Source organism: Ceratosolen solmsi, unplaced genomic scaffold (assembly GCF_000503995.2).
Source record: "Ceratosolen solmsi marchali unplaced genomic scaffold, CerSol_1.0 scaffold23, whole genome shotgun sequence".
Lineage (NCBI taxonomy): Eukaryota > Metazoa > Arthropoda > Insecta > Hymenoptera > Agaonidae > Ceratosolen > Ceratosolen solmsi.
Genome location: NW_011948430.1, coordinates 5,233,080 through 5,255,029, shown reverse-complemented (window position 1 = coordinate 5,255,029; position 21,950 = coordinate 5,233,080). Strand labels below are relative to the sequence as shown.

Sequence of the window (21,950 nt, the reverse complement as noted above, 5' to 3'; positions counted from 1 at the left end):
ATTTTTGTATAAATTATTGTCATTTTGCCAACAGAGCAAATGAATTTTTAAGCTAAAGCGCAAAATACAATTGCTCTTAAAATCCCGGTTTTTGAATTTTAATTCTCGGTTCCATCACTCAGATCGAGCTTCGCTGAAAAATAAAGCACCAATAGTCCTCAAAATGATGATAATTGTCGGCCCACTTGAAAATCACAAGGTTCGCGCGAATATCAGCTTCTGGTTAACCAACGGAGCGCTCCATCCCTCTCGCTCTGTTTACAAGGAGTCAAGAGGTCGCTCGGGCCTCCCACTTGAAAAACAGCTGAGCTCGAGTCTGCAGGATATATGCGCTGGCGGCATATGCATGCAGCAGAGGAACAGCATCCCAAGTGTACTTTACCCGAGCCTTTGCCCCTGGCAATTTAATCATGGTGGTACACTTGACCGCCAAAGTAGATATCGACGATCGCTATCCAACTGGACCTCCATTTTATCCATGATTTTTTCCAACTTTTCCATTCGCTGCATACATATAGGTTACGGCTTTGGATGCCCTGCGTGCAAGCGGGAATACGTGACGCATGTACGAGTTATCGCGTATGTGGCTTTTGAATAAAATATCACTCATACAGTTCCCTAAGTATAAATTATTAATGGCATTCATCTTGTTCTAGATTATACATTACCACGGGACATTATAAATAAATAGATTTTATACGATATTTCGCAAAAAAAACCTATCATATCGATATTATTCAAATAAAGGTATTTTTTTTTTATAAAGTTTTGTAATTTACGAAAAAGGCAGCAAATATCATTTTATAAAATGCAATCTACGCGTAGCGTGTAATATTTTAAAGAAGTGTATGTATGTGAAAACACAAAGAAGAAAAAGTTTGATAAATGATACATTATGAAAAGAGATAATTAATCGATCGGTTGGTTAAATTGATTGACTTTTAATATTGCTAATCGATGATTTAGCTTAGATTGAAAAATTAGATTTAAAGATTAGCCATTACTTTTATGTGAATGAGCACAAATTATTAGCAGAACTTTATTTTTGACATCTGTCAACGGATCGTCGATTTATAAAGTCTCGCCATATAACATGTAGTTTCCATAAACGAAGCCTGCGATAGTCCTTGTGGATCGCGATCGATTATTTCCAACGAGTGCTAAGGTGTATAAGGACTACGCCAACGTTCCGGCCAATTAGCAAACTATGTAACATTTAATGTCGACACACAGCGATCAGTCGTCACTATTGATAAATATGGAGTATAGTTCCGGTAAAGTGGTTCGTTTTGTTGGAAGGGGGGGGGGAATTCAGAGTCGACTATGAACGACGACAATCGAATATCTCGTTTGTACGGGATTTATTCCATAAATTATGCGCAATGCGAGTGGGGATTACAACCACCATAGCCGGCATTCTGCTTCGCTCCGATAACTTAGCCCGGTAGATATAATAGTGATTATTTGTTGAGAATTTCGTGCGTGTACCTATGCTTATTAATTACACTGTTGGGGCTAGGCGCTGGCAGGAAGGGGGCGGGGGATGGGAATTACCAAAGGCAGGATAAGCGGTCGAAATGATAGACCGGATTTTGCTACTCAGGCGGTTGGGCAATTCTATTGCCTGAATAGGTTAGTCAGTTAATTAGTGATTAAAAGTGTCGAGATTGAAACATTATGGGAAGAAAGAAGGATAATTGTCGTCAAATATGTATGTATTATAAATGATAGTATTAGACTTAATTATAAACAGAGATGACGTAAACTGAATGTCAATAGCGGGATAGAAGTTGGGATTCATTACATAATAATTTAAATAAAGGCTTAATAATTTTTTTGTTAAAAAATATTTGGACAATTAATATGGGAATTCGATTTATCGAAAAAATAATACAGCTAATAATAATGACTACAATGTTAATAAAAATTGATTCGATAATAATAATTTTAAATAAAATTTCATTCTTATTTATATATATATATATATATATATATATATATATATATATATATATATATACTTTACACAATAGTAATTCATTATTATTTATAAAATTCATATATTTTTAAGAGAATTTAATTAACAATAATGATTTTATTCTTCTTCATAATTTCGTATATAAATTCAAATTAATATTAATACTAGTGATGATCACTATTGCTGAAAAAATAACAAATACAGAATTTACATTATCGAAAAAGCTGAAAAACGATCAAAAGAACGAATTGAATTATTTACAAAGAATTTTCGAATTTTCATAGTAATATTTTTTATATTTTCTATTATACCATATTATTACGAATTTTTCATACTTGTCACATTTATATAAATTTGCACAATGTTTAATTTATTATTAATTTAATTTATATTTAAATACAAATATATTAAAATTGAACTCTATTATTGCATGAAATTATTATTGTATGCATGTACATTAATATGGTAAATAAAGTTCTGAAAATTCAACATAACGAAATCCGTATTTTATGAAATAATTAAATTAAAATTTCAATTTTTACGATAATTTATATTCAAAATTATATTATAACTATTATTGTACAAAAAAGAGATTAATAATGATTTGCATTTTCAAAATTGAAAGAAGTTGTATTGCCAGTAGGCAGACTGATAAATTTAATTTTTACATTAATTATATATTATGCAAATAAATGTTAAATAAATGTCATATGATACTAAATTTCCACCTCATCTATCAATCCATTTGAATAATACATATGACTGCAAAAATATTTATTATCTATAACTACAAACATATGTCTTCATAAATGTTAATTTAACTGATCTTATAATCTTATAATCTTATAATCACCTAATAATATTAATTTAAAACTCCATATAATTACATAAAAGAGTTTTCTATTCTTGATTAAATCATGACTTTATTTTGAATCTTCAATATTTTATGAATATTTTTACAAATGTCTATGTATATGTGACTACCTTTCTACGTATAACTTTGCGCGAGCGAGCACTTGCGCATGCGTATATGAATTTGAGTGCACGCGCATGTAAAACGGGCAATTTCATTTAATTGCAAGCGAATGTATGTGTACGCTTGATAAACTATACCAATTCATTATTCATGCGATGACAGCTTATTCGTAAATTTAATTCTGTGCACTTTACTGAAGATTTCCTTATTCTCTTTATACTGTAAATTATATGCTATATGTATATTAGAAAATGGTGATTAATAAACTGATCTACCATTTAATTTAATACGCTTCATGTACGAACGAATGAAATTCATTAGTATTTATTCATGTACATCTTATCTCCATTGCAAATATATTAAACTATTTAAATTATGTAAAAACAGGTAAATAACAAAGAAAAAAAATATATATATATATATATATATATATTTATAATTTTTAACTAATTTTAAATATCTTATATATAGGATGTATACGAGATGCTGTATTCAATGTAGAAATCATGATATATTAGATAATAATAATGGAAACAAAGTTAATAAATGTCAAAAAAATAAAATCTATAATAAATACTCGCAATGTGTGTAAAAATATTTACTTAAAATAATACTATTATAATGCGCAACTAACTTGACACTGATAAAACTGTTAATAATTAATAAGTAAGCTTAATATAATTTAGAAAATAAAAGGATGGAATTAATAGTTAAAATAATATTCACATTATTATTTAACCCATTGAAATCATAATTTAAATGAAGCGTTAATTGCATATTAAAATAATACTGTGTGAAACATAAAAATAATACTAATTGATAATAATGGAAAATATCAAGAGGAAAATTAATAAAAAAATATTGGTTATCAGATTATCAAAGAAGCAATTCCCATTAGAAAAAATAATTAGTTTTGATATATACAATTGTACATCAACCGAATGAAGCTTGATGATACACTCAATTATTGTGGTTCGTTGTCGATTAAGACACATTAGGTCACACTCACAAATATATATATATATATATATAGGCACACACGCGCGTGCGCACGCACGTACGCACGCACAGAATTTCAATCGAAGGTTTTACCCACGTACGGAAACATTGAGCGCTTGATGTTGCAGCGTTTAGCCTTGGGCACGCTTTAAGCGTCGCTCCAATAGACGTCAACGTCCTCCTTTGGCACTGCCCTTGTTCAGAGAACATCGAGAAGCGACATATGCGTCACCCTTTACGTAGAGCTTTGTCAAGCATTGCGCGTGAAAACGTAGTCGTCGCACAGGTGTTTGAGCTGTTTGTTTACTTAACTGCGCGGGATACTTTGTCAACGGGTTACTAAAAATTAATGACTTTTTAAGGAAACTTATAAGGTATTTGAGTCGTTCATTCTCCACGGTACTTTTCTTTTCCTCGAAAAAGTACTGAATAATTTTCGTGACATTTATTTGACTATGTGTAAGGAGCTTCGCAGAGTCAATTTTAATATTAATATTCTCCTCTTACGGTTTAGAGAATGAAGTTGTAAAGAGGCCGATTACACGGATAATAGAATTTTTTGCAGAATGAAAGTTTACACGCTCTTAAATAATGAAGTATTTTTATTTTTTTAATGAAAGAAATAAAATTACATCTCTTCGACTTTGAGGTTCGAACGAAAGCTTATATAAAAGTATACGTCAAATGCAAAATGAGAATAACAAAAAAGAAATAGAGATACTCGGCTTTTGAGCATCAAGCTTTTGTATTGTATTTGGAAGTAGTCGAGTTTCTTTATTTAATTATGAATCGATTCTCGTTTTATAACTGTCAGGTTGAGTAGTCACCTGCAGATTTAAAAGTAGCGAATGTCGAGTCCTTTAAGATAGAGATCGTATCGTTATCGTATTGTAGTATTTTCCAGGACGATAAATCTAATAGAGATAAGTAGCTGCTTCCGTTTTCCCGTAGCCACCAGCTGGTGGTTTCTTCCATCCCTTCGGTCGTGCCTTTCACGCTCTTTTGAACGAGCAACTGGATATTTAGAGTGCTCGAAAAGAAAAGGATAGGCAGAATGTAGGATTGAAAAGTTAATAAGTCTTAACCGTAAAAAGTAAGGAAAGCAGCGACCCAAGTGCAATGACCAAGAGCAACGAGAAGATTAATGTAATTGACAAGAAAAAGTTGTAGAATGATGGGGGAAAAAATCGAATGTAATTGTCAGGAAGAGAAAAAAAAGAAATGGTAAATGAAGACAGTGATATAGGTTGAAAAGGTAATTGCTCACTTAGGGAATGAATTAATTCTCTTCTAAAATTGTATTTGACTTAATTTTCATAATAGCCGTTTCATCATTTCATGTATATTATTACAATTAAGTACAAATGGAATTTAGACTTTTATATATTTGACATGAACATTATAATTTCTCCTTGTTTATTTGTTTTTTTTTTTCTCTTTTTTTTTTCTTTTTAGCTATTGACACAATGTTTGCAGCGTATAAGTAAAACACTAGGTAATTGATCATTGTATTTTTTCTTCTTTGTAAATATAAAATTCTCCTTATATAATGAATACATGATGATGTGAAGGATATTGGCTTAACTGTGTGAGACAAAATAAATATTGTGGAGTGAAAAGAGCGAATGTAAATAGTATAACAAATTGAACTTTTTAAAAATCGACTATTTATGTAATTCAATTTCTTAATCGCTATACGAATTTATAAGATAAATTATTTATATGAACGTACCAATCAATCTTATTGTGATAATATAAAGAAATAAAGAGACGAAGAAATGAAAAGTAATAAAGTCTTTTAAGCAATTTTGGTTTTAAATATGGAAATGATTGTTTAATCGGATACTTTTAAATTATATATATATATATATATATATATATATATATATGTATATGCGTGTCTTTCTCTTTTTAAAAAACGTGAATAAATAGTTATCGCAAGTATAAATATATGCTAAATGTTAGATAGAGTTAAATGTCGAGTATAAAATGGAAATGTTAAGGACAACAATGAAGCTATTTAAAGCGAAATTTTCATAAATTTCACCGACGGCACGTATTAATTCAATTTTTAGCTTACATTGTAATATCTGTCGTTTCCATAAATCAAAGCATTCTGGAAAAATTAATCACAGTATTAATCGCACACGAGTAGTTGCTCGTTAAATAATTAAGCCCTTTTGTATGAAAAAGCTTGGGCGAAAATTCGATTTGCGCACGAGATACGAACGAGCGCCCGAAATATCGCAATATTAACTGTTTAATAACATTTCGGCTGGACATAAATGAACAGTGGCAGTGGCAACCATGCTGAGCATTCTATAATGGCAGCCAGAATCCTACGGAATGACCAAGCAAGCAGGGCAGGAGGCCACGCTCGTGGCTCTCTTTAATGAAAATTAAACGACCTGTTCAGCGCGAGCGTAATTTCATATTGTCTAGGCGAAAAAGACAAACAAAAAAAAAATTCAGCCAGAAGGAAAATAAGATTTATCGCCCGAAAGGAGTGAAACGAGCGGGAGAAAGACCCAAGGGGGGGGGGGGGTGCAGTTATTGTTGGTAATAATGAAACTCGTAAACTAAGCGAGAGGAAAATGAGAGGGCCGAGCGAGTGAGTACACGTGGATAAATACAATGAGTTCACGGGGGTCGAACTTTTTCGAGCCGAATTATCAAGAAGAAGGCAGCGTGCAGTCGGAGATTAATTAAAGCGCGAGGAGTTATATAATATGCTTCTAATCTACGATCGTCCGTCTTGTGTGCAGATGCAACGCCAAAAGAAATTGTTAACGAAAAGCTTCGGCGTTTTATTTATCTCAGATCACTTCCCAGCCCCGTGCGATTTATTTTAAAGTGAAAGAGTATAAGAATGGAAGTGTAATTAAAAGCTTCGTTCCTTCCTATTACCTAGCGGTGCGTAAAATTGCAAATTGATTCTATTAGCTCTCTGTGCTTCTTTTTTTCACACCTTTTTAATTGCTAAAGAATAAATTCCGCGATTCGCACTTGGGGATTAAAGAATATTGCTATTCGATTTTTGATTTTCTATAGAGTATTTTGACTTTATATAATCTGATTATTATACGCTGGAAATGCTAGCGAATTCGAAAATTCTTTAAAATTTTATATACTCTTGCTAATAAAAATGATAAAGTTCCATATACTGTGAGAGAAAAATACAAATTTGATGGCATATTAACTAATTTAAACATTCAAATAATGAATGGAGCATTGTATTATGCTCGTGAGAAGTAGCATAGAAGCATAAAGAATGACACTTTATAGGGATTTATTAATTTTAAAGATATAATATAAAAATAAATGTCAGAATATTTTATTAAGATAAAAGTAATCCTATTAGTACAAGTCTGTCGATGTACAAATTTTGATTTTAGAAGAATTAAATCGAGCTCCTTTCTTCGAATAACGAGTAATATTATATCAATGTCAGTGTAAAAATAGTGTAAAAATATACGGAATTTAATAATCTAAATATTTATAAATTTATGATATCTTATCGATATCTTTCAATGTTGCGTTGAATCAATTATTTTATCCGCTTGTTTTATATTTATAAATAATGTGAGAAAAGATCCAATTCAATCAATTTTTAAAATGATATCCTTTGGCATTGCTGGTAGTATTTGATATCAGCGATAGTATAGAAATACCGCGGATGCGTAAAATTGATTAGAAGCCAATATAATAGGATAATTGAGAATTTCATTGAAAATAATCAATTCTTAATATTACCGTTATGTTACTTCTTGACATTAGATATTTATTCATAATATGCAATATTAAAAATTAATGCAATTCTCTTTTCAAATAAAATCGTTTCGATGATTGTCAGATCTGTAATTAAATTCAAATCCATAGGATACATAGGTATTTATCATATTCATTGGTACATAGCATTTGATAGATAGTACATTCCATAGTCTGTCATAAAATGTAATCTAAAGTCTATGTACGCGACAGAGTATACTGCACTAGAAAGAATGAAGCAATCACAAGGTTATCTAATGACAGAATTCAAAGCTCCTCCAATGGAATTTTCTACGCGTGCTTAGTTTTCTAATCTATCAGTCGAAAATCAACGGCACCTTTAATTACAGTACTTTCATTGCTCGAATAACGATTTCTATTCCAGTTTTGCCGCGTACAATTACAAAAGCCAACTTAATTACTTAATTACTAGCTGATTTAACTGGCTTCTTTGACGCTCGCCCAATGCTGCATTTTAACTTGTTCAATACACTCACCTTTACTGCACGACCATTAATCTACGTATTAAATGCTAAAAGGAATCTTTGCTCATTTTTCATATAAAGCTCCATACATTTGAATAATTTATAGATGAGCAATATAATACTTATCATGCAAGCCATAAATACATAAATATATTATTATTTAGCGAAGACATTAATATTTAATCTATTGATCCTTAATATAAACACTGATAAAAATAATTATTTTAGTTAAGAAAAAATAAAAAAGAATCAGATCAAATGAATATATTTTATTTTTATTTTATTCACATTGGATGATAAACATTTTTTTTTTTTATTTTAGTAAAAAAAATCTTGTAAATGTATTTTTTTTTTGCTTTAAATTTTTTACCACGACAAATGATATATAAAAGCTATAATAGTCGTTAATATAGAAGTAAAAAATATTTCAGATATTTCAACTTCATAAATTAAAAGAATTATCTAGTTCTATTTGTATGTATATGATATCACACACACACACACACACACGCGCGCGCGCGCGCGCGCGCGTATAGCACATTGATCGTCATGTACATTTATTACGGCGGACAAATTCTTGCTAATACTACTGAGAAGATATGCAATTCGTTGATATTTATGTTCGTTTATTGAAATTTTCAATTTTCAAATGAATTTTCATAAATGACTGATTTAATGCTGACATATTTACTTGTTTTATGAAAATGAATTTGTAAGACATGCACATTTTATATATTCAATAATTGATTAATTTAAAATACTTTATGAATAATTCATAGGAATTAAAACACAGAGGAAGAAAATATTCTCATTTAACAGAAAAGTACATTTTTCCTCAAACGTGATAATTAATGAAGCTAATTGATAAGTCACTTAAAATTATTTAAAAATTAATTAATATATCAAAGTTATTTCTACTGAAATTTATTATCCACAATGTATGTTAATATATTCTGAATAATTTCCACTTATATCAGAATATCGATCAAGTATGAAACATATTTAAAGTATTATCAACATAAAATCGAAGCGATTAATTAATTTTATGGTCCTAACATTTTTGTCAAAAAATTTGCTTTTTATTTAACAAATTCTCCTGTAAATTAACAGATTACAAACGGCGGGCTGTTTAAATAAAAATTTGACAATTATTTATAGAAGATACTTATTTAATAAGGATAGTCAAACGTTTTTCAGACTTTAGTAATGAATATTTTATTGCTTAATCTAGCACAATGGCAAAAATTAATAAATGCAACGTTTAAAATAAATTCTGCAATTTTAGCAACCAAGAAATGAATAATAGTAGAACTTACCGGACGTATCGACGAGGTCGGCGTCGAGATTATTGAAGCCACAGCGACTGAGGAAGAGGAGCGACAATAGCGATAGAGAGCAGACAAGCACGAGGAGCCGCGACAGCAGCCGAACTCCCAGGACGCGCAACATTATATCCCTTCGTCGCCTGCAATCAGTCGAAGCGAGAACCATAGGTGAGACATATTCTCTCTCTCTCTCTCTCTCTCTCTCTCTCTCTCTCTCTCTCTCTCATTGTCGCTCTCGCTTTCACTTTCATTCAGTCTCTATCTACCAGTCTCTGCATTGCCCTTTCACTTACTTGACATGATTCAATTTACAAACACCCTTTAGGTGAATCTCCCGTAATTTATCCCTCCCCTGATCTATAAACTCGTCTTATAGTAGGATAAGCCTATAGCTGCACACTGCTCGATTACATGGATCGCGGATTTGAGAGACAAAATTAAACAAGTGACATGTACGTGTAGAATACATCGCAAGCAAATTATCGGCTTTTACCTGCTGAGGAATAGTTGGATCGATGTTCTAGGCATATGTCAGTTTGTCGAACGTCTACAAGATTATTGTAGTTAAGTATTGAGGATAGTTTATGTAAGTGAATTGAACAGAGTGGATGACGTGTATTTTTCCCATTCTTTCTAAATTTTTTTTTTTTTTTTGTTTAGTATTTTTAAGACTGTCAATTCGCACATTCAACACAATATTAATCACAGTCACCTTGCTCAATTAATTCAATAGCTATAATTTAGAATCGAAGGCTATTTTAAATTATTTTCATAATCAAGTATAATATCAAATGATACAATGATTTATTGAAAAATAGTATAGGAAAATTTTGGTAATTATTCAAGGATAATTGAAAAATTGTGATGATTTTTAAGCTTTTATTAATTAAGATTTTAACTTGTTAAATTTTGCATTAAATTTTATCTAAGAATTGTTTAAATCAACACAATTAATGATCAATAGATTTTTGTAGATCATATATATATATATATATATATATATATATCAAATATTAGTAGTAACTTTATAAAAATATTGGTTATATATACTATATTTGTTTAATAATACTAATACTATTCTTTTATGAAACGATTTTATAAAGTTTTTCATTATATGAAAAATAAAGAATGAAGTTTGCAAAAACTCTTTTTATGGGACGGTGATTTCATAAAATTTTATTTAATAACAAAAGAAAACCTAGTCGTTTAATAGAAAGTGAAGCCAATGAAAATCAACATAGTTTTTCATGAAATAAACTTTTACAGAAATTAGAAGAGATAGTCACGGAGCCAAATAATGATAAACCTCAGGTTTCGATACGAAAATTAGCTTTAGTGTATCACTGTGATAGTCACATAAGTCTAATTACTGAAACAAAATTGATAATAAGAATTTAAAGATATTACAGTAACTGGATCTTTACGGATAAAATCTATTAGAATAGACTTATTTATTAAGTTTCGTTTAACTCTGTCATACTTTCTAGTATTTATGACAAAATATATATATATATATATTACTTCATCTAATATGTATTTGTATAATTAATCTATATATCTTTTTAAATAAGTATTTCAATGAAATTGAAAAAAAAAATTATGTTATATCTATTTATTCTGTCAAATATCTTATTAATATAAAATGTCGTCGTTGATTTATCTTAAATATTATACAAAAATTTCATTTACATGTATTTAAAAAAAGTAATGACTTAGCAATAAGGAAAGTCTAGCTCTGAACTTCTATGCCAGATTTATTAACTATTTAAACTATCTGAAAATAATATTAACTATTTTCTTAATTATAATTGTAAATAGCTACAAAGAGCATTTACTGGAAAACATTTTAAAATAAATATTTCTTACTGTTAAAGTATTTTAAGATTTTTCTTTTCATAATAATGATAAATGTTTTATTAAATTAAATAAATCAAATTTGGAGAATAAATGTTCGAAATATTTTATAAATAGATTTCCATTCGTCTGTTAAAGTTTCATGATAAAAAATAACAAACATACTGTGATAAAAAAAAAACATATAAAAATTAAAAATTATTCTTATAATCGTATAATCAACGAAAACATTAAACACTTTAAATTAACGAACATGAAACTTAACTACTTAACATAACTATAAACATTAAGCAACTACATTAATGATAAATTAGTGAAATTTGAAACAATTTTACAATAATGTAAAATATATAATGGTAGCATGATCGTTCTATTTCGTGTAATGAATCTTAGTTGAAAAGGACAGACGTAATAGAGAGCATTGGTAGTTTGATTGAATGGCGATGCATTGAAAGGGGTGGGGAGGCCCATCTGTAATTCTCGCTTTAATAACATCAAATACCTTTTTTGAAATTTCCACCATTTTTACGTGACAATATTTAGTAATAAAGATTGATTAACACATTGTTCTTTATCATTGTAGAGCTGAATGTACTATAAATAATTGAAAGAATCAAAAACATGACTTACACTAATTAGATAGTTCAGATATTAATTAAATGTCTAAAATAACATAAATACATTTTAGAATATAATTTCGTTAACTTTCTTATAAAAGGAAATACATAGCTACAGAATTTCTAAAGAACTCGTTGAATGAGATAATTCAAGCACTAATAAATGCATAAATTATGCTACATCCTCTTTAAGTATATTGCATTGTATACAATTTAAGTGTTTGCATACATTTCCAAGATCCCCAGCCAACTTTTCTATAAAGCTACATCAATATGTAACTAACTTAGAACTTTCATGCGTAGCACACGTGAAAATGTGATTCATGATGTTTAAAAAGTAATTTATATTATAATTAATTATTACAGGAAATCTCCAACACTATCGCCTATTTATCAATATTACTAAATCCTTAAGATCACCATATAATATAGTAATATTATAATGTATAATATATAATAAAATATATGTAATAAAAGAAAATGTTTTTATTATATGATGTTTCTGTTAATATCATTTTAAATTAATAATATTAAATTCATTTATTTTTAAGCTATAATATCTTTCAAAATTATTCAAGAATATTCTACAGTTGTTATATTTATTTAAATAATAACTTAGTTATTCATTGGTTTCATATCGATGAAATTTTTTAAATTTTGTTTAATGCACTTAATAAGTCGTAGGTGATATTTTTATAAAACCTATATTTAAGTTACAATCCGATTCATAAAGAGAAAATAATTATTATTTTCTATGATTCAAATAAATTTCTCACTCGAGGTTTATCAATCGCACTAATTATTTGAATAATAAACTAGTTCCCTCATTGATTACAAACATACGTTTTTCCAAAACTTTCTCTTATTTCTTATATTAATATTTTTATTTTCTTGAATTATATATATTAAATGTTACTGAAAGACTTTATTTTGATATTTTAAAGCTGCTTTAAAGTCTCCACTTTCTCAATTTTTAATTTTATTAATATGAGATTAGGAAACTTTGTTATTTATACAACTTACTTGAATTTGCTTTCTTATGAATTATATAATCCAATCATTAAACCATCTAAATGATAAAAGTTTAATCGAACGCAGAACAAGGGAATATATATTATGCATATAAACGCAGTAAGACAGAATAAACATTAAATTTTATAATCTGAGCAAGTTTTCAGTTGCATTTTAAATGAACTCGTTACTGACTTCATTACATTTACGATAAATGATATAATTTTGTTTAATTTTTTCCTCACGTATTAACTTATGATGATTAATGATTTCAATTACAATTTATTCTGTCACTTGTTACAGGAAATTATTTGACCAAATATCATTAATATTGGAGCGCCTATTCCATTCGTTTAAATTTTTCTTATTTTTATACAAATTTGAATAAAATATATGAAATTAAAATATTTACTAAAATTTTTAACAACAATAATAACAAAATTAATATTAATTTAATCGTTACTTTATAGCATTAAAAAAAATATTTTTTTTTAAATTTGTTGTAATGATATTTTTTTCATTTATTGTTTTTTTTCTTCTTTTTTTTTCTTTCTCTTTTTTTTTAATAAAAAGTCGTTGATAAAGGTTTTTTAAAAGACAATGCACGTGAACGAAAAGAAATATAGAAATATAAAGAAAAATAGTAGACTTATATAGTGTTGTGTGAATGTAAATTAAAACTTTAGAGGAAACCTTTTGATATAACCTCTGGCAAAATTCATGTTTGGTATTGATAAGAGTGCTTCACCACTTTATGTGCGCCTTTTGTTTTCAACGGCTTTATCAATTCGAATATATTTTTACACCGCTTTCAACGTTTTATTTGAAATATAATAGCGACTATTATTTCATTTACTTTACATGTAAATCTCTAATATATTCTTGTATTTTAAATTTTAGTTTCGTTTTATATTAAAAATTTGTGAAACCAGAGTAACGAAGGAATAAGATTCGTCGGATCTATTAAAGTGAATTAATAAACAATTGATTAATTTAATTTTTACAATACTTTCATAATTATTTAGAACTATCAAAGTTTAATTTTTTCATATTTAATCGTAATAATTTGGCGAAATTTATGCTTGAAATTTCGTAGGTTTTACTTATATTCGGTAAATTTAATATGACTGAGCGTATTATGTATATATTACTATATATGTATTACTATATTGTAGAAAAATGATTGTTTACATCAAACAATTATAATAATTTAATTCTTTGAAACGTTACTTTTCATAATTCATCCTTATGAGATTTTAACTTCTTTATCGTTTGAATTTATTAATTTTTTATATTTAGCCGTAAAAATTATCTCATAAAAAGCAAGCTAAACCAGCTGTCCTCAAAGCGGCTCATGTACCCTTCAAATCCATTAATATTCGTAACGCAGTCAAGCACAAAAAAAAAAAAAAAAAGAAAGAATCGAGAAACTTAACAAGTAGCGTTTTAACTTCTCATCATAGCACGATCTAATGGGCATTATAAAATGTTTCTTCATGGCCTAACACGCTAAAGACAAAGATCAACTTAGCCAGCGGTATGTCGCCGAGAGTTTGAATTGCAACTTAGTGCATTAAAACTTTGTTAAATGTAATAAAAAAGAAAGAAAGAAAAAAGGAAGAAAAAAAACGTGCATCGCTCAATAGAAGTGAGCGCAAGATTGTGTAAAGTAGCTACACGTACTTGCATGCTTTGTATTAATTAAAGATGCGAAAACTCTGGCGTTCACACGTGCCCGGGAATTTTCATTTAATATTAAGCCATTAACTGTGGCATCTCAATTTCTCCCTATTTTATGCTGTGAATTGATTAATCTTTACAGTTTTAATAATACTTACGTTCTTTCTTTACTTCCCTATTCTCGCAAATTACTTATAAAACTGCCATTGCGATAAATTTGTTAATTTTATTATCGGAACATTTTCTTTTCACCGTCAATTAATTATACAATAAGATAATCTTAATATTTATGTAAATTTTAGCATTATACACCAAATGTACACGCACAACAACAATGTAACATTACAAAATATGATTATGAATTTACAATACACACTATCGAGCGTACTTTTGTGTGGTTTATAGCTTTATATAGCATTGAGAGTCTTTGAAGTTGTGAGTCACAAAAAAAAAAAATAAATCCGTATTTAAGTAACGAATATCCCTTGTGAAAAATATAATATTACTGATTGTCATTGGACTTGGTACAATAAAGTACATGATTAATAATAGAGGCTTTTGGAAAATCTTAAAATCACACGAATCAAATTGCTTAGAAGTAAGATAAAACGATAAACGAAAGAACTTAAGCCCTCGCGATTTAGAAAGGAAACGCAGTTTATTACGACTCGTAACGAAAAACTCAATTTCCTCATTCTGCACGTAGATCCAGAACCTCGAGAATATGCGAGGAGAGCCTTGACCAAGTGCACCCGGGCACGCGGCTCGCTCTTCATTAATAATATATAGTCGACTATCGCGCACTAATATGCGCGAGGAGGATAGAGATGAAGGGCCGGCTTTTGCTCCCTCCTCCTCGTAACGCAACGTCGTAACTCGCGAAAATGGAGCCAACCGCAAAAACATCGTTTCTCTATATAAAGTCCGCCTCATAAATTGCGCTTGGACGTTATCTGGGCGTGTTACGCGCCATGGCTCGGAGTGTTAAGAGGAGGTACGTGGGGAGGCCGAGGGCTCGAATTGTACTCGGATCGAGCGATCGAGCTCTCCTGGCAAAGATCCTCTACCGCTATGGCCGCTCAGGTGCTAAGGCAAACTTTCCCTCGAGTTTCAGAGTTTCAAGATCAAGGTGCGCGGCTCACAATTCTGCGGCAGACGCGAAAACAGAGTGAAAAAAGCTGGACAATGGACGAGAAGCGAGATTGTTTGATTATTTGCATTAAACATTTATAAGTTATAATTATTGTTAGAATTAAGTTATATTATATGCGTACATTTTATTTATTTATATACAATATTTAATTTATTTAGCCGATAATCAATTCGTTTAATATTACATACATTAACCTGCTGTTATATACGATACATTTTTTATGACTTTAATTTTTCTTCTTTTGTTGTATCTCTTAATTTAAAGGAAAAATTATACTGCGAGAATTATTTCTAAATTAACGCACCTTTTATTGCTTTTTTAATAAAAGTGAAATAAGATACTCTCCATATCTCTCTCTCTCTCTCTCTCTCTCTCACACACACACACACACACACACACACACTCTTATTAAATTTTATGCTCTACTCTTAGTTTCAGTTGCTTATTTTCACTTATTTATATTTTCAACTCGCTTCTTCACATTCGTCCAGTTGATATTTTTTTGTTTCTATTATTATACCGCCATGTCTTGTTTAATGCATTTTCCTCGCTACAAGTTTAACGAACGCAAGAATTTATGGAAATTAACAGACATCGAGTCATGATAAATTTGTGAAGAAATAAAAACGATAAACAGAATTAGCTAATATGTATTCGCGCGATAGCTCATTTGAATGACAAATGGATGAGTAAAATGGCTATTTTCCTTTAAAATAACTCGATTTCCCAGCACCGGCGTAAATGTTTTATTCTTATAATGCTCCTCGGGCAAAATAGCTGACGATGAAATGAACACGAGTTTCACGATTTATATATTTGAGACGAGTCTAATGTACAACTAGATGGAATGGAAATTGTGAGCAAGACAAGGTGAACTTTCTTCTTGGATATTTCCTTTCATAAGACTTGGAATTCTTGATAAATTGTTTGCCTCTTCTTACGCGTTGCTTACTTATAACTATCGACGAAGCGTTCCATTTTCTTCCGGCAACACGCATTCCGAATTATTAAATAACGAGGTTTCCAAAAATTAAAAAATTGCTAGTATCCTAAGTCCGACAAGTCCATTATTAGCGGTAATGGAGACAATTCGCATACAACCATCGCAACAACAACAGCGTCGAAGTCTAAAGTGGCTGTCATCACGGGGCCACACGACGTTATTACTCAACCGTCGTTTTCCAATTATCGACAGAGTCATCGTTATGATTCGTTTTGGACTTTTGTCTCGTCCATTTGCAATTATCGGTTTGTTATACTTTGAATAATCTTTCGATAATCATTAATTATTGTTGCATACTTTTTCTTTACAACATCTTCATCGTTAATATTGTTTTGTTATTGTTTTTACTTTATTATAACAGATATTGATTATACTATAGAATAATATTCTGTTTAGAAATAAGAGAATGTAGTTAGGAAACGATAGACCTCTTGATAATCTGTCAATTCAAGTTATCAACCATACCAATCACATATTATAGATTTTACATATTCGAAATATTAAAAATTATCTTCATTTTTTAATTGCGAATATTAGAGTGCCAATAAATCAATATAAAAATATGTAATTAACGAAGCGATTTATAAAATAAATTATTCCCATCTACACTAACAACATTGGATAATCTATGGGATAGTTGAGACAGTTGGTTATTCCATCAGTGCAACACTGCTGGGTCGCGCGTAAGAATATTTATCGTAACGGTTACAGTGGAAATAAAAGAAAAATTAAAAAATTATGCGAGGCCAAAGTCTAAAAGATGACAATACAAGTATCTCTTATGTAATATTTGCAGCACCTTTTACCTCTGGTTCTGCTCCATTGGCTTTATTTTATGGTTTGCTGTTAATAAAATCACTTACACAACAACCGCACATTTATTTTGATCTCAGTTTAACTTTTATTTCTAACTCGACTACTATTTTATGTTAATTATTTTTTTTTATATTAATATTAAACTAATCGAATAGCTATATATCATATAGCTATTATAATTATATATAATAAATATAATTATTCATCTAATACGTCACACTTATTAAAATCCATTAAGAATATCTGTAGTATTAATAAAAATTTAATCATGTACGGGTAAACATATTAATATTGCATATATATATATATATATATATATATATATATGTATATATAAGGTTTAATAATTTTCTTCTCGCATTTTTAACTACACCGTATGTCGGATTTCGCATTGCGTGATATAATAAATGACAAACGCTATTTCTTTCACATATTTCTCTATTCATTTCATTCTTTTATATTCTTTACTCTACACTTTTTATTCGTATCTTATACTCGGATGCATAAGGTCGTCGTCTGCTAAGATGATGAATCCTATGACAAATGAGCTTCTTGACTTAAGATCAAGTGAAAGACGCACATTGAAAGAAGAAGAAAGTGGAATAACACGAATCTCGTCTTGCGGAGTAAGTATTTGGAAGGATATGTGGTGACAGTCGAGGTCAAGTGGTTGTACAAATGGACGGGGTGTGAATGCCCTTAAATTGTGATAAGTGAGGATTGCTCATTTTCTTTAAGCGTATTCAAATTTTACTTTTAAACTAGGGCGTTGAGTGCGCCTTTAATGTATTTTTTGATTATATTGAATTTTAATAGTTTATGCGACTTTTTAAACTTTAAGGGAGCATATAATTAAATCGCAATGATCAAACATGTGCCAATATTCGCATATCATATTATTATTAAAAGTATTTGCGAATGAATAGTTATGAATACAAAATGTTTACTTTTGTTTGGAGTATTACATAGGAACCACTACTTCTACGGCTATTTATTAACTATATATATATATATATATATATATATATATATATATATATATATATATATATATAAAATAAATATATATATATATATATATATATATATATATATATATATATATATATATATATATATATATATATATATATACATTTATTGATTAATTAAATGAATAATTTAATGAATAAATTAATGAATAAATTAACGAACAATAATGAATTTTACCTCGGAATTTCATTTACTTTCTGTTTATCTTACACTAGTTGAACGCAAGTAAATTTGTCAAATATTCTTTAAATCAAATGAAAATTATAGTAAATATTTAAATTGTGCAAATAGTCATATTATAATATAATAATTTTCATTAAAAATACATAATAATAATTTGAAATACTTATGAATCTGATCAAGAACTAACTAGCTCGCTCGAAGCAATAATTAATTATTTATAGACTGAAGCATACAACTATCTCAAAAGTACCACGTAAAAATTTAATTTCATTTATTATATCAAATAATAAACATATATACATATATACATATACATATATTATAAATTAAAGGATATAAATTGCATTTCAAGTTTATGTTATTCTACCAAAGATTGTCAAGCAGATCATTTTTTATCATTATCAGATTATCACGTTTTAAATGATATTTTGCAATTTCTTATATTGAATCGATTGTCGCATGTAGGTTGTTATATATATATTTACAATTTGATAAATATCCCGATAATTATTAAAATAAACTAAATATAAATAGGGAGATAATAATTTTGAAATCATTTTACTAATCAATTAAAATAAAATAAGAATAATTAATTTTTAATTTACCATACTTCCTATTTATTCCGTTAATTCAACTACTCCAATGATATTTCATAGAAAAAACTTCGAATTTTTATAATTGCTTTTGTTCTGATTTTAATAACCATATAATAGTTAATTACACCAATTTACGTACACATTTGTGTTGAACTTATATACGAATCTATGTAAGCACGCACACTAACGTATATTTTCATATTTGTTCTTTTATTTATTATCGCAACTTTTACCGATGATCCTCGTGAGTATAATTGAACGAGGTCTACGTGAGAAATTTGCACTGAACTTTAATCGAAATATTATCTCTTTTACTCATGATTACTCAAACTTAACGGTTACTTCCAAGCCAAAAACTTGCCCCGATTTTCAATCTATATCTGCTTACCGAAACATCTATGTAAGTAAATTTTTATGAATGTAAACACATATGCTCTTTAGACCCATAATTATGGAGAATTCAATATTACCAAACAGTTCATTTTTTTTTTATTGACCGATATTTAAGCAATAACATTTGTATTCGAAATATTATATAATTTGAATTTTTTCGTTGCTAATCAAGACGATAAAAGCAATTACAAAATATTTTATCATATTTATAATTATATTTTCATAAGTATTTAATAGCGTTTAAATTTATACAAATGCTATTTATGTCTATATATAGAACGTTAGAACTTTAATAATATTATTATTTAATAATAAACGTTTAATAAAGTAAGACTAATCTAGGCTATTTAATTATATAATGATTTAATGTTTTAATTATTTAATATTGATAATAATAATTTATAAAAATTTCACAATCTCCGTGCCCTATATAAATCAAATAAAAATGCTGAATATCACAAATTTAGTATTGTTGAATAGCGAATCCATTATATTATATATAATTAAACGTTTAACGATCATCCATAAATCTCACCCTCTTTATTCAATGCAACGAAATTCTATTAACTCCCATCCTTTACCCATTGCCAAAAAAAAAAAAAAAAAAAAAAAAAAAAAAAAAAAATCCAGTTTTGCATACAAATATTAATGGTCAATAATCATTCCACGTTTAATGTTGATCTTGTATTATTCAAGAACCATAAAAATTTATTTTCCATGTTTATTTAATTTCAATTAACAAACAGCCGATACCAATATTGAAACTATACTAGTTTAAACTCTCGATTTCATCTTTCAATGAATACAGCCGAACCGATAAACGTACCGTAAGATATATATATATATATATATATATATATATATATATATAAATAGAGAGACAGAGAGAGAGAAAAGAATTGAGATAAAAGAACTTAAATAGAGAAATAAAGTGAAGAGTAAAAAAGAAAGTCAAAGACAGAATTAGTAGAAAGGGGCAGGATATTTTCAAACTTTTCAAGTCTGGAATCGAATTTATGTTTTTCATTCATATTTAAATAAATTTATAATAGTAAACGTATTGAAAATTGCTTATTATTGTATAAATATGTAAAAAAAAAGAAAAAAGATTCTAAATATATCAATATTATTATTCATTAGCTACGATATAATTTATGTAGTAAAAAAGTAACAATATGAATGATTAATTTTAAAACAAAACAAAAATTATATATCAACGGTATTTAATATCTAATATTCTCATGGTTATGAAACGGGAGGAATAATTTTATTTTAAAATTTATATTTATCTACTTCCTATTTTTACTATCTATTTTTACTATGTCCTATATATATATATATATATATATATATATATATATATATATATATCTTGTACTAGCTATTTCTATGTATAATTCTCTGTTTAATTATTTCTTACTGTAAATCCACACATATATAATATTGTCATCTCGTCCTTATGACTAAGTATTAGCTAAACGGTGCGTTATGTATACTCTTATACCTCTAGAACTAATACACACAAAACATTGAAACATTTGTATACCCAAGTCGATAGAGACGACAACATTTCTATGCAATTTCGGAGACTTGCTAATGAATGTAAAGTAGCGTCCGCTTGCAGAATTAATTTATCATCGCCATCGCACTGCACTTACCTATTCACTTGTCTATGTTTATCCTGTTTCCTCTACCTTTACCTATCTTATCTGGTACCACTTTTATAGTCGGTATTTTTTTAAACACATCGAATAGAAATCGCATTGTTTTCATTTATTTGGGCTTTCTTTTAATGAAACTTGATTTATTTAAAAAAAAAAAAAATATATATATATATATCGACAATTAGTTATATAATTGCAATATTTAATTATTACGTTAGTTTAAGAGAAGATAGATTACTATCGTCATGATTTATTTATTATGCCATCAGTAATTTATCAATGATAACGTATTATGGAAAACTACAAAAGTATTTTCAATTTAATGGATTGTCAATTATTTTTAAAACAGATGATAGCACTCTCTCATTTTAAGTGTTTTTGTTTTTATTTTTAATATACAATAGAAGTATTGAAAAT

At 28.3% G+C, this 21,950-nt stretch overlaps 1 protein-coding gene across 1 annotated transcript in view; it reads right to left on the bottom strand.

The window, feature by feature from the left end:
• LOC105364133 (Chondroitin sulfate N-acetylgalactosaminyltransferase) overlaps nucleotides 1–21,950 on the bottom strand; it is a 161,352-nt gene that overhangs the window by 43,761 nt on the left and 95,641 nt on the right. The window contains exon 3 of the mRNA XM_011501997.1: nucleotides 9,523–9,671. Coding sequence (XP_011500299.1) covers nucleotides 9,523–9,671 — 149 coding nt within the window. The remainder of the gene's footprint in view (nucleotides 1–9,522; nucleotides 9,672–21,950) is intronic.